General features: G+C 31.4%; 1 protein-coding gene across 2 annotated transcripts in view; it reads right to left on the reverse strand.

Annotated features, from left to right (window-relative positions):
- gish (casein kinase I gish) overlaps positions 1-13539 on the reverse strand; it is a 75688-nt gene extending 62149 nt beyond the window's left edge. For both annotated transcript variants that reach the window (XM_035356898.2, XM_035356897.2), the window contains exon 1: positions 13007-13539. In XM_035356898.2, the coding sequence (XP_035212789.1) occupies positions 13007-13214 (208 nt within the window). In that variant the 5' untranslated portion in view covers positions 13215-13539. The remainder of the gene's footprint in view (positions 1-13006) is intronic.
- Positions 13540-14730: the final 1191 nt, after the last annotated feature.

Consider the following 14730-nt stretch of genomic DNA (forward strand, 5'->3'; position numbering starts at 1 on the left):
CCATTAACTAATATTATGCACCTATAGAAACACATCCTTTGTATTGTTGCCCATGACGAGAGACTTCCTGAATGCCAAAGCTGGAGACATGCATTAAATGTGCATGCTGCAAATGACGACAGCAGTGCAGCATTACAGATATATCAGAAACGCTTTCCAATTGATGACCATAAAATGTTTCAGCAAGTGCACCACTGACTTTGAAAAAATGGTTCCTTCAACACCAACAGGCCTTTCTAATGAGAATACAATGTCCACACATGGATAAATTCAACTTGAACTCTGTGGAAGACAAGCCTGACACAAGTACACAAGTCATTGCACATTGTAAAGACAAGAGTCAACCCATCATTAATAAATGTTAAACTACACATCAGACAATTTTTATGTTCAGTGTGCTTCCAATGTACCCAATTTTCATGTGTGAGCAACTTCACATCCACATGCATTTTCAGAATGATTTTCTGTCAATGTTTGGGTTGGTAATATGAATAAATTCTTGATGGGCACATATCTACTACCAATGTGACTTAGTGAGAAAATGTTGTTATACTTTTTCTGGAAGAGATTCAATCAGAATTACTGCAGGATATTCTGATCATCATTTGTAAGCAACTATAATTTTAGCATGATAGTACACATATATGTGAAGTAAGCATAGTGTACTAAAAAAATTAATCATCAATGAATGCAATTACTCGGATGCCATTTTTGGAATGTGACTGACTGGTCATGGACACCAGTCCATTAACTATCCCAGCTGCCTAATTTATCGAACCTTGATTACTTCTTATGAGGGATATCTACAGGCTTAGAATTCATATGATTTTTGAGAACCTTATCACTCGTATATCCATTGCAGGTGCACCTAGGAAAAATGCCTAGCATATTTAAAACAGTACTTCTTGAATGGCATTATCAGGACCGGGTCCAGAAATGTATGGATGGATGGATGTGTTTATGTATGCATGTATATATGTACATACATAGGTATCTGTGTGTGTACACACATACACATGTGCATACATACATACATACGTTTCTAAATCCGGTCCTGATAACAGAAAAGTACCTTTAAAACTATATGCCAATCACTTCATTGACATTGTAAAGCATGCATTACAGTTGGTAAATGCAGTTTTGAGCAATTACGGTAAATAGTACTTTAAAGAAGCACTTGTAAAAGATGTTGAAAGCAAATTCACTAGCACTCATACATTCCTATATAAAAATAATAATGTGCTGTACTACCAAAGTTTCACCCATGAATTCTAAATTGCCCTGTATCTTTACATAAGATTTATTATGAGCACAACTGTTACACTTAGTAATCAAATGCAATTATTATTTCACTTATACTAAAAATCTGCAGCCATCACCAAAATCTAATTGTTCACTAATGGTCCCATATTTTCCTTGGAACTGAATAACGTGTTAAATCTCTTTATCCTTGGATCGCCAGTACTCAAATGGTAAATCCAGCGAACACTGGCAGTTCGGTGTGTGGATGCATGAGTGTTGTTTTCGTGGTTTTCCTTATGTGTAGCATGTATACAAGTCAGTTTTCCTTAGAAATCCTCCATGATGCCATCCCCCCTTAGGCAGACAGCACTCGAAAAATTTTCCATAATCAAAATAAACAAAACCATCTCCTTCTCCTTGGCTGTTATAAAATGATAATTCTCCTTACTGCTTTCCCATTTTGCAATGTTTCCCAATTCTTAAATAGTAATTTAAATTCCAATGCTCATATTAATTATTTGAGAAGCAGAAAATACACTGTCATTATTAAAACAACAGCTAAATTTACACAGGTATTTATAAAAATTTGTACTAAGGAAATACTAATGGCACTAGGTTTCTTCTACTTCTCATTCTTTATACAGTCAAGTAATAAATCAATAATAAGTCGTTAATTCGGACACCCAAAATCCGGAACGATCTATAATTCGGACCTCAAAGCTACAAACTTTCTGCGCATGCGTCAAAGCATAATGCATTCATACATGCGCGTAATACTTTTATGCATGCGTGTTTAATGTATAACGGACGGTATAAGTTAAAATTATCTAATTATCTATTTCAGTTAATGTTGCAGATTGCATTGTTCCTTAATCTTTGAATTGGATTCGGCTTATTATTTTTTGCAGACTGTCAGAGCAATTTTATAGAAGTAAGCTTGAACTTTCGATTATGTCAAATAGAATTTCCAATGCTTGAGCTGCTAAAGGATCTACAAAGCAAAAGTATGTTTCGATGTCCAAAATGGATAAAGGCATATCCTTTGTTTCTCTAACCATTCCAAATCTGTTTATCAATTTGATGCTGCTCTGCGGGAGGATGGGGGGGGACGTCGCGGCGCCCGATGAATTGGAAGTTGATCTGTCAGCACTATCCTTATCTTCAGGGCAGATGTTTTTATTTTATTTGGCTTATAATGCCTTACTAAATGTAGTATTTCATCTCGATGTACTCCGTCTTTGATATGATTTATATCAAACTCCTTGTCATTATAATTCGCTTCCGATAGTGAAGAAAGTGACACAGAGGTTATTGAAAACGAAAAAATTTCGATTCACAAATTAGTCGGTATTCTCGACACAGCAATTATAGGACTTGAACAGCGGAACTTTGTAACTGAACAAGAAATTATGTCTGTTTATAGAATTAAAGAGAACGTATTATCACATAAAACGAAGCAACTTAAGTTTACATTGAAAGAAATGTTTAATAAAGTAAACAAATAAATATTAAGCCTTTCTTTTGTAAATTTTGATAACCTTTAGATCATAATTGTTCTTTATTTCATAAATTACGGTTTCATATTTTTAATTTTATAATTTCTGCATGCCATCTTACCAGATTTAAACTGATGATCTATAATCCGGAAAAATCGATAATCCGGAATCGCTGAAGTCCCAACGAATCCGGATTAAAGACTTTTGACTGTACCTTCTTACTTTACAGATACCATTTCTTATATTTGCAGATAGCTCGCTAACGTGATTCTTATCCTTTTATGTGTTATATAATGCATTTTGATAATGCACTCAAATAAATATTCAAAGCTTGAGATATTTTTATAACAATGCTTCTGTTTAGAACTGTGAAGCATACTTATCTTCTTTTAACAAATTAAGCATGACAGATATATTAGTGAAATCCATTTCACTGTATTTTGGGGCTCATGATTTGTTAAGGTACTTTATTACATCAAAAGCTAAAACATTCAGCATCTGAAAAAGATTAAACCATTTTCCATGATATAAACTGGAATTGAATACACGACCTAAAAATGTCAGGCATTAACATTCTGATTTTCAGACATCTCTTTGCTAACTTCAGTAACTAATACTACCTCCTATCTTTCCCAGTCTTTTTAAACAACTTTATATAAAGTTAATTCTTAATATGGATGAAATGCTTCACATAATTTGCTTTCATAACAGATAATTAAAAGTTTGTTTTTTGAAAGATGTTAGGATTATCATTATTTCCTTTTAGTAAACAAAAAATACATTTGATAAATAAAAATACTGTAAAATTCTGAAAAGTCTATCCTATGACAAAAGATTCTCTTTCAGCACTTTTATAATTCCTATTATAACAACAATGCAAACAAAGTGATAATGTTTCTGCAAAAATTCTCAAATTAATTTTCAGAGCTTATTCCAAGATTCTCTTTTATTATCTCAAAATTCAGTACATGAATTAATATTACTGCATTAAGTTTTGCACATTATGTCAATGAATAATATCTTAAACTGCAGATGAGCTACTGTTAAACTGCAACTAAGACCTAGAATTTCTTTAATTTTTTTTCCCTATTTGCTTTCAAAATGCTAATACAATTTTCAAATATTCAGCCTCCTTCTATTTCCTTACCCAAAGCTAAGATTATTTTAGACAGCACTGTTATTTTCTCGTATATTCATCCTCCTACAAAACTGAAGTTTTGCTCTTATTCAAACAGTGTAGACCCCCAGCAGTTTGATTAAAACAATATAACTAATTTCTTTATATAAAAACCATTCTATATCTAATTCTATATCTATTTCAATTCAAAAATGGAAAATAAAGACAGTAAAATTGCAACGGTGATCTACAATAAAATGAGTAATGTGGAGTATAAAGGCATATGACGTTAATTTTGAATGGAACATGGAGAAAATGAAGAAACATTCTTCTTATGAATAACATCTGCATGTTCTAAAGATCTTGAAAATTTTCACAAATACAAGTTTATTAAACTATAAATAAATGCCTTAAAATGATCTAGGTTTAAAACTGATTTTTTAGTATTTTAGCATTTTAACAAAACAGCAATTAAAATATACTGGAAAAAGGGAAAAATTAAAATTTTCTATTAATGAACATCTATTAATGTGAACATCTGAATATGACCATGGTTTAGAGTTACAACATGTCGATGACAAAAGCCAAAGAAAACTAAGTATTTCATAATAACTACAGTCAAAAGTCGTTAATTCGGACACCCATAATCCGGACCTCAAAGCTACAAACTTTCTGCGCATGCGTCGTGCGCATAGGCGTTTAACGGCTGCGAATATGTGTGTGCGCACGCGCAAAATACTTTACGCATGCACGTTTAATGTATAACAGATGGTATAAGCTAAGTTAAAATTATCTAATTCAGTTAATGTTGCAGATTGCGTTGTTCCTTAATCTTCGAATTGGATCCGCCTTATTATTTTTTGCAGACTGTTAGAGCAATTTTATAAAAGTAAGCTTGAACTTTTGATTATGTCAAATAGAATTTCCGATATATATTTACTAATATGTAAAGGATCTACACGCTGCTCTATGGTGGGGGGGGGGGCAATGAATTGGAAGTTGATCTGTCAGAACTATCCTTATCTTCAGGGCAGATGTTTTTATTTTATTTGGCTTATAATTCCTTACTAAATGTAGTATTTCATCTTGATGTACTCCGTCTTTGATATGATTTAATAAAGTAAATAATAAGTTTAATAAAGTGAACAAATAAATATTAAGCCTTTTTTTTTGTAAATTTTGATACCCTTTAGATCATAATTGTTCTTTATTTCATAAATTACGGTTTCATATTTTTAATTTTATAATTTCTGCATGCCATCTTACCAGATTTAAACTGATGATCTATAATCCGGAAAAATCCATAATCCTGAATCACCGAAGTCCCGACGAGTCCAGATTAACAACTTTTGACTGTACTGCATTTATTTACAATTTCCTACCATATCAAGAGATGATTAGATATAGATATCATAAAATATTCTCTTAGGATATACTGAGAATGAGAACTAACTAAATATTGAAAATACTTGATGAACATAAAATATTAAGTATTCAACTCAAAAGCCTTTTCAGTATACCAAAAAAAAAAAATCTATAATAAACATTAGACTTATTTAAGCAGATTACTAATTTTAATTATATACTGTCTAATGTATTTCTATTTGCACATATAACTTACAGAATAAATATGAATAGGAATTAACAACATTCAAACAATATTAGTATGCAGCAGTGTGCAAAAACCTATCATATAACATAACTTTCGGTACTTATGTATTAACGCAACCAGGCCAAAATTCGCATAAATCGCCAAATTTGGCGACCCTACTTACGGCAACCCTACGTGTTTAGTCGAAAGTTTATTTGTAAAAAGAAACATAACACTGGGCGTGTACTACAACAGCAATGGGTTTTCGGCGGAATTTGCCGAGAAAAGAAAGAGACTTTTTTGGTTACTGTACCTAACAGAAGCGCCGTTACCCTCATGGAAAAAAATTGCGAAAATATCAAGGAAGGAAGCGTCATTTATTCGGATTGCTGGAAAGGATACAATACAAGTGAGTTCGAAAATGCTGGATTTCTGCATGGAACTGTTAATCACAAATATAACTTTGTGGATCCCAACACAGGCGTTCACACACAACACGTAGAGCGCATGTGGGGCTCAGCCAAATGGCACAACAAAAAACAGAGAGGAACAGCCCGTCATCATCTTGACTCATACCTTATCGAATTTATATGGCGTCAAGCTCAAGCTGTTAATGGTGAAGACGGTTTTCAATCAGTGCTAAAAGCAATAGCCAAAAGATTTCCTCCGAAAAAATAATTCTGCAACTTATTCAAATTCGAAACCGGAAGGGTTTAATTGCTATTTTATATTTTAAAACAAAATAATATAAAAACTGTATTAAAAATTATCTGTAATTAATAAATGTGAAATTTTCTTTCTATTCATACTTTTTTACTCAAACTTACAAATCGCGCCAACCTGGTTGCGATAATACGTAAGTACCTAACTTTCTATAACTATTTCTATAACTTACAAGTTCATTTGTATTTATTAATTTTATTTCTACTGCAGAAACTGTAAAGGTTAATCTTTGGATTATGGTAACTTGGCAATTTTTTTGGCGAAAATTTGGCGACCAACCCTGCTACAGCAATCTGCTAGTTTGTTTGGATGCCATTTTGTTTCACAAAGCAAAGGCATTTTTTTTTTCCAACAATCTGCTAGCCGAATTACGCTTATGCTAGAACTTTTATGGAACAAAAGTGCTTAATCATGACGAAGATTAGGTGCGAAATTGGGAGAAAGTGCAGAATCGCAAACTGCTTGCCGCGTTTTTAAGAATTGCACATCCAAGGTATCCATGTACACTTCGACCTATTTTCATTTAAGAAAAATCATCCCAGAATTGCACAAAAATGGCATTGCGCACACTCTTGACTTTATCCATGTACACTGCTAAAGTCCTAGCTAGTAAACTTTATCGCCTTACCAAAATGTCGCCAAACTACCTGTTACCATATTCCAAAGATTAGCCACTGTAAATTCAGTACAGTAAACAACTGAAAGTCAAACCGAAAATTTAAGGCAAACCTCAATTACCTTAAGTTTCTGAATTCATTGTTAAGTAAAACTATTGGATTGGCAAGAAAGTAACTGCAGTTTTTTAGTGTGGAAAAAAACTCAATTTTTTTTTCATACAAATATGAACTTTTATCAATCAAATATCTTTCATTATGTTCAATGATCTTCTGCCATCATTCTGGTAACTTTATGATTTGTGCTCATAGAACTGGTCTATATGAGCAAATAACACAACAAAGTGCAATCTGGGGTCATCATCTGAAATTTTTAACCTTTCAGAAGTTTTGCAAACTTTGACATTTATGATAATTTGATGGTGCAAGGTGAGGGCTATATAGAGCATGTGACATCATTTCCTAACCAAGCTCTAATAATGTCATATGTGTTGCTACAGATATGCAAGACCTCGCACTGGCAAGGTAGAAGACTCCCCCCCCCCCCGGTTTGCCAATTCTAGCCTTTTCACTTTGACTGTTTTCTCCAAATTCAAAAGCTGTTGGCAGTAAACATTTGAGCTGATCATTTAGTTACTTAGATGCAGTTCAAAATACACAACACTTTTGTAATCTCACCCAATTGGCAGCATGACCTTTTCCTGATGCAATCTAGCTTTTGATCATGATCTTTCTCGATTAATGCTATTGTAGATGATCCATTTTTCATCACCAGTGATTATTCGTTTCAAAAATGGACAATTGTATTATGTTTGAAATGTGTATCGGAAATACTGATTCATTGTGTTAAGTAAATTTCTTTCAATTCGAGTGGAACCCAAATATCAAGCTTCTTAATGAATCCAAGACATCTTATGCAATTTCCAATTGTTCTGCATGATACATTTAACCTTTTTGCGATCTCTTACACAGTTACATGATGATTCAATTGAATTATGGCTTTAATTCTGTCATCATCAATTTCAGGCAGAATGTTTTTCAACTTCAATAGAAAAATCTTCAAAACAAAATTTGGCTAATCTTTGGAATATGATAACAGGTAGTTTGGCGACATTTTGGTAAGACGATAAAGGTTACTAGCTAGGACTTTAGCAGTGTACATGGATAAAGTCAAAAGTGTGCGCAATGCCATTTTTGTGCAATTCTGGGATTTTTTTTAAGTGAAAATAGGTTGACGTGTGCATGGCTGATACCGTGTATGTGCAATTCTTAAAAATCGTCATGATTAAGCACTTTTATTCCATAAAATTTCTAGCATAAGCGTAATTCGGCTAGCATATTGTTGTAAAAAAAATGTTGAGTAAAAAAAAAAAAAAGTGCCTTTACTTCGTGAAAACAAAATGGCGTCCAAACAAAAACTAGCAGGTTGCTGTAGCAGGGTTGGTCGCCAAATTTTCGCCAAGTTACCACAATCCAAAGATTAACCCAAAATTTTTTAAACCAATTATGACACATGCACTCCATTAAACAAACAACATCATAAACTTCGCATATCTCTTTGTGACCCTCAGCCGTTTTCTTGCCTTTATGAAAATTAAAAAGCAAAATATGTCGAAAATGTTTATTTTTGCACCTCATGTTAAAACTGAATGTAAACTTACAGTTTTATATAAAAATACATGAAATTTGTTTCTATACCTACTTAAAAATGTTTGCTGTCTAATTTCAAAGGGTTTAAAAAAAAAAAAAAAAAGAGGAAGATTGACAGAAGAATACTAAAGCGAACATAACACTCTTATTTTTGGAAACCAAAACTACTTTCTTGCCAGCCCAATGTCAAAAACTAAATATAACAGCCTAAATATGACGAGTAAAAGTGCAATGGGTTCAATAATTAATCAAAAAATATTTAGACATATACTTAATTTTATCCCACAACAAAACTGAGCACACACAAAAAAAGAGGCGGGTGGACCTTTAAACTTAAACCTTTAAAGTAAGAAGGAATGCCTACTTCAAGTAAATAATAAACAGATGATAGCTGCCTTATTTTAGTACCCCTACTTAAATTTTAAACATTTGATAAATACCAAATACAACTACTGCTGCAAGAGGAATTTGCAATAGGTGGTTTGAAACTCACAGAGAGAGAATTCTAATCTGTGGCTTAGTCATTCCTAGACAGTACAAAGAGAGCCAGCTAATATTCAAACCTTCTAGATCTAAACCAAGTGCTAACAGAAGTAGTTTTGTAAGTTTTCACATTCTAGTTAACACAATTTTAGATAATACACAAATATATACTGAAATGTCCCAATTTTTATATGAAATATAAGCACATAAAATCTTACGGATATGTGTGTGGAATAAGAGGAATATTGTGAACTCACTTTACAATGCAACTTCTGTCAACATTAAATGGTTTTAAGGAAGATTTCATGATTCCTGATATTTACTTTCTCAGATATGCATATTAAATAGTATTTATAAACAGAAAGCATAATATGGCAAAAATAAATATAATAATCATTTAACACCTTCAATTAACAATGATAAAAATTATTTAACATCTTATTTTTTCATAGATTTTAAATACAGTTCAATACTAAACAAATGCTTCCTTCAGGATATGTTTTATTTAACTTTGCTTGAATAAAAATTGAATTAACAACATGCAATCAAATTAAATATTTTCAGCCTTACCTGTATAAATATAATTAATCCTAACCTAAAATTACAATATTATACATGACATTCGAAAAGTGCATTTTACTTAAGCTACTACTAAATATTACTTTAAGCTAAAAGTTTTATTTTAAGCTAAAAATTTCTGTCACAGAAGAATTTAATCTTTGCTTTTCGGAACTTTCAGGTTTTCTGAATACGCGGAATATGGTAACAGGTAGTTTGGCGACATTTTGGTAAGGCAATAAAGGTTACTAGCTAGGACTTTAGCAGTGTACATGGATAAAGTCAAGAGTGTGCGCAATGCCCTTTTTGTGCAATTCTAGGATGTTTTTTTAAGTGAAAATAGGTTGACGTGTACATGAATACTGTGTATGTGCAATTCTTAAAAACGCAGCAAGCAGTGGGCGATTCTGCACCTTCTCCCAATTTCGCACCTAATCTTCATCATGATTAAGCACTTTTGTTCCATAAAAGTTCTAGCATAAGCGTAATTCGGCTAGCAGATTGTTGGAAACAAATGTTGAGTGTTAAAAAAAAAAAAAAAAAAAAAAAAAAAAAAAAAAAAAAAAAAAAACGCCTTTACTTCATGAAAACAAAATGGCGTCCAAAAAAAAAACTAGCAGGTTGCTGTAGCAAGGTTGGTCGCCAAATTTTCTCCAAGTTACTATAATCCGAAGATTAACCCAATAATACATTTATCTTATGCAATATTATTGTTTTGTAGAGAGATTTGAAATAACTAAGATATGAATGCAAATATAATCATCATCTACAGTAGTAAATTAAAGAAATGTATCTGAATCAGGGGCGTAGCTAGAGGGGGGCATCTGTCCCCTGGCACAGAATCCAAGGGGCGCCAAACTGATGTTACGACATTTTAGAATTAAATGTTTTCCATCCTTGGCAAGCAGTAGGGGGTGCGAAATCTTCAGTTGTCCCTGGGCGCTAAAAACCCTAGCTACGACTCTGATCTGAATCTTAAAAGAATTCACTTCGAATCTGAACTATATAAACATTAAACTCCAAACACATATTTTTTAATTTAAAAATACTATAGCAATAAATATGAATTATATGAATAATGACAAAAACTTTCTTTTAGTTTGTTTTCATTATATAAATACATACTTGGAAATAAAACAGACTCTAACTTTTTATGTAATTCAAAATCAATAAATATTGATAAAATTGCTGAAACTAGCTTAGCAGGGGCCTTTTAAATTGAAATTTTAAAATAACAAAAGCAGATTAATTATGAAATTAAACACTATTGCTGATTAAGTACACACATATGATTCAAAAGCAGATTTCAAACAATTAAAAATCACTTTATAAATAATTTTGCTTTTTATGATCATGTTCTATACATTCATGAATATAAAGTTTCCTTACTTTATATAATTTTGACTAACACATTTAATTTGGCTTAAAAATTATTACCAAAAATTTTTACTAAAAATCAAAGCTCACATTTTTTCTCCAAACAGTGAATCAATATTTATTAAGGTACTGGAAATTAATCAGTGACAAAGATCACTTAACATTCCTTTATGCTGCTAAATCCTCAAAACTTGTGCAAACTTGTGCAGAAAACCAGAATGCAGAAAGTCTGAAACAATGTTTTTAGCTGCAGGTACGAAAGTATATACTTCCTGCAGGAGATATATAACCAGTTGAATTGACAAAACTGCTGAATTGTTTTAGATGTATTTTATAGCTGTGAAAAAAAATCTGTATAAACTATAAACAGTCTTTCTGTCTCTCTAAAATTAAACTTGAAGTAAAAGATTTAAAAAAAGGTAAACCTTTAAAATATACATAATAACATACAATACTGTACACAGAGTATTATATAATGAAATTGTTTTCTTCAACATTTTTACAGCATGCAAATTGCTGTACCCAGTTAAAAGCCTAACATTTTGTATTTCCAGAACAGTCAATCTATGAAAATGTAAAAAAGTTGATAATCCAAAACTTCAGAATAAAATAGAGACCAAATTTAGTAAGGAGCCACAATATTAATATTTTTTATTAGCAACTGTGAATATACTGGCAAAAAATTACATTTAGATACATTTAAAATTTTGCTTCTTTTTCAGACACTGAAAGAAATTATAGTCTCTTGCATTAATAAATGTCATCAAAAATTACAAATTAAATCACAAATTACCTAATCCATCAAAATTTTCTTTATTTAATATTAAAAAATAATAATTAATTAAAATTATATTTTAAAATAGCAAAACTTCTTTAACTTTTATTAAAATTACATAAAAGATTTCACAACCTAATTATTCCCTGTAAAGAGAACTTCTGTTTGTGATAAGCATTGTATAAAAGAATGACATAGAAAATACTTCTGTAAAATTATACAATAGCTTTAATTGTGAAGTAAACATGGAAGGTAAGATTACATTTAAATTATCTTCTTTAAATATTACCACTAAAACTGTCTTCACTTTCAAATATTTGAAGTGCAAGTCTCTTTGATGGTAGCACTGAATGTTCATTTTATCATGTAGCAAAACTGGTATCATGTTTGATTATAATAATGTAATGGGACTAGAAATGTGTTTTAGAAAACATGTATGAGCTTTACGTATTGGGTGAAGCTCATTTTGAGCTCCTATAGCAGACTTCTATTCGATTCCTTTTTATGTAGTATGTATGTATGTTTCCAGATTTCTTGTTTTTAGCTTAGCTTGTGTGCAGTTCTGCATTTTATACTTTTCAAAAAGAAAAAAAGGTTGGGGGGGGAGTAAAATTATTTGAATTTCCAAAATTTCTCTCATCATAATCACTGTAATGGAAATACATAAATGTATGAAGAAAAAAAAATATAGTTGATTCATATTTTGCTTTAAAATCTGCTCATGACTAAACATAATCTGTAACACAAGTTAAGTAAATAAAAGGTTAGATAGAAAAAAAAAATTTTTTGAAATATTCCAATTATGTTTGTTTCCCTTGGTCATTCAACAAGCACATTTAATAAAACCCATGCTAAATATTTCCCAATTTGGTTTTTCCCCGATTTAATTTCTATTTTTAATATATTCAGAAGCAACATTGACTTATCAATCTCACACGCAGAAGGTTGTATACTACTTTAAAATTTACAACTTTACTTCCATACAATGCACTTCATTCCTTCACAATCTCAACAAACATCTAGTAGTTACTTCATAGTTATGCTTCAAATAAAAACTTTTAACATTATAACAGTTAGTTTAAAGTCGTAATTAAGTATTTCAACTAGTTAGTACGAAAAAAAAAAAAAAAACATCCCTTCCTTTATCAAAACAAAAACGCAAGTGAGCTTGTCAAAATATGACGTAAAGGTAATTTCGTACGTGGTGTATTAGAAAATAAAATTAGATTTGTTCAGAACATAACACAGTTTCGTCAAAAACATGCATTAGTAACACTACGTAATTAAATATGCTGATCTAACAAATTAAAAAGTGTATTTGTAAAACATTTTACATGGCACACAATTTCACCAAACCTTTTCTATACATTAAATGCTCACCAAGTCTCAATTCGCCAAAATTTCCACATCCAATTTTTTTCCCAACTTTAAAATTTGGTCCAACCATCAACATTCCTGAACTTTGAGTACTCCACTTTTCAGAGGTCTGTGGGATCCATCTTTTCGGATCGTGCATTCCAAGAGCACCATCCGATTTTTGTTTAACATTAGATCTTCTGCCTTCTTCTCGGGATTCTGATTTCTGCATTTTTATACTATCTACACCCAAAGTTTTGATTAAGATTTCCTAACTAGAATATCTAGTTAGGTTTAAAACCGCTATCGGTGCGGCACGACACCACGATTCCTTGGGTTAGTCATAAGTTCCACATAGTGTAATGATAGATACTGATATAACTATGGATTTACGTTGTCAAATTCATGTGTCGCGAAATTTGTATAGTATAAAATTTACAATCTGAGGGCAAGGAACGCTACTGGAGGTAGAAGTTTTCATCGAAATAAGGGCAAATTTAAATAACCTCGGCAAACATCGACACAATTGACAAAAGGCTTCTATCCCTTGACCATCGCAGTTGCCAATATGAGAATCGATATACAAGCTATTAAATTACGCAAACTAAAATTTATTACTTTACATGTAAACAAATCGTTATTAAATACATGTTTAATTTAATATAGGTTTATAGTTTTCTAGTAAATGCATTATAGTATTTTTGATCAAATTTCAGGTCTTAGCTAATAATCGCTTATTTATAAACAAGAAAATATTAACACAGTAAAATGTGGAAGAGAGAAACCAACGGATTATTCCTTGGAAATGATTTTTACTGTTACGTTAGTTAAGATAATTTTAAAATTTTTACTCATTAACATTGTATATTTAATTTAATTATATACTTATTAGTAGTAAAGCTCTTTTCTCTCTTTTTTCCCTCCTTTAGCGTACAAACATGTTTCTAATGCGTGAGAGAGATTTGCATGTTTCATTCTTAAGAACGGAAAGCAGTTTTCTATCCTCATTTTTTTAATAAATTTTAAGAAAAAGTTTTATTTTTTAATACTAAAAGCTTCACAAATTGTAAATAATACTCATATGTTAAAATATAAGCCGTGGTATTATGAATTTAAACTCTTACCCATTTAATTATTTAGCACATTCAGTTATATTTCTCATAATTCGAAACTTTTATCATGTTATCCGATGAAGGGTAGGGCTATGGCCCCCAGGCACCCTGGTGGTTAAGCACCGCAGTTCAACGTATTCAATGTATAAGCCGTGGCTTCCAAAAGCCGTGGTGTATTCCTGATGATGGATTCTTAGAATCTGCTAAAACAATTCTGCATATAAATTTTTAAGGAGCCAGCTTGTTTTTGCCTTTAGGCTTCCTTTTCTAACATTTGTTTTTCGTGCTGGTCATCAGAGAGTTTTTGCCCATCAGACATTCTGTAACAGATAAATAATTCAAATTAAAGAGAGTAAAATATATATTAAAAAAAATTAAACAAATTTTTAAAAAAATGATTAAAAAATTCTGATAGCTTTCAGATTTTATATTGCGCTCAAACGGGCCATTTTTCTCATTTAAACACACACATGTTATGACAGCATTTGGCCTAAGGCCTCTTTGGGCTAAAAATATTTAGAAACATATTTTTAGAATTTCTGATAGACAGTTTCGCGCGCTATAGAGAAAAATGTTTTATTTCCTACAGTGCTGCCACTTCGTTAATGTTTTACAACATACGAAATAGACAATAAA

The sequence above is a fragment of the Stegodyphus dumicola genome, chromosome 6, assembly GCF_044657685.1.
Source record: "Stegodyphus dumicola isolate Sdum_Otavi_A_Nest chromosome 6, ASM4465768v1".
In the NCBI taxonomy this organism is placed as follows: domain Eukaryota; kingdom Metazoa; phylum Arthropoda; class Arachnida; order Araneae; family Eresidae; genus Stegodyphus; species Stegodyphus dumicola.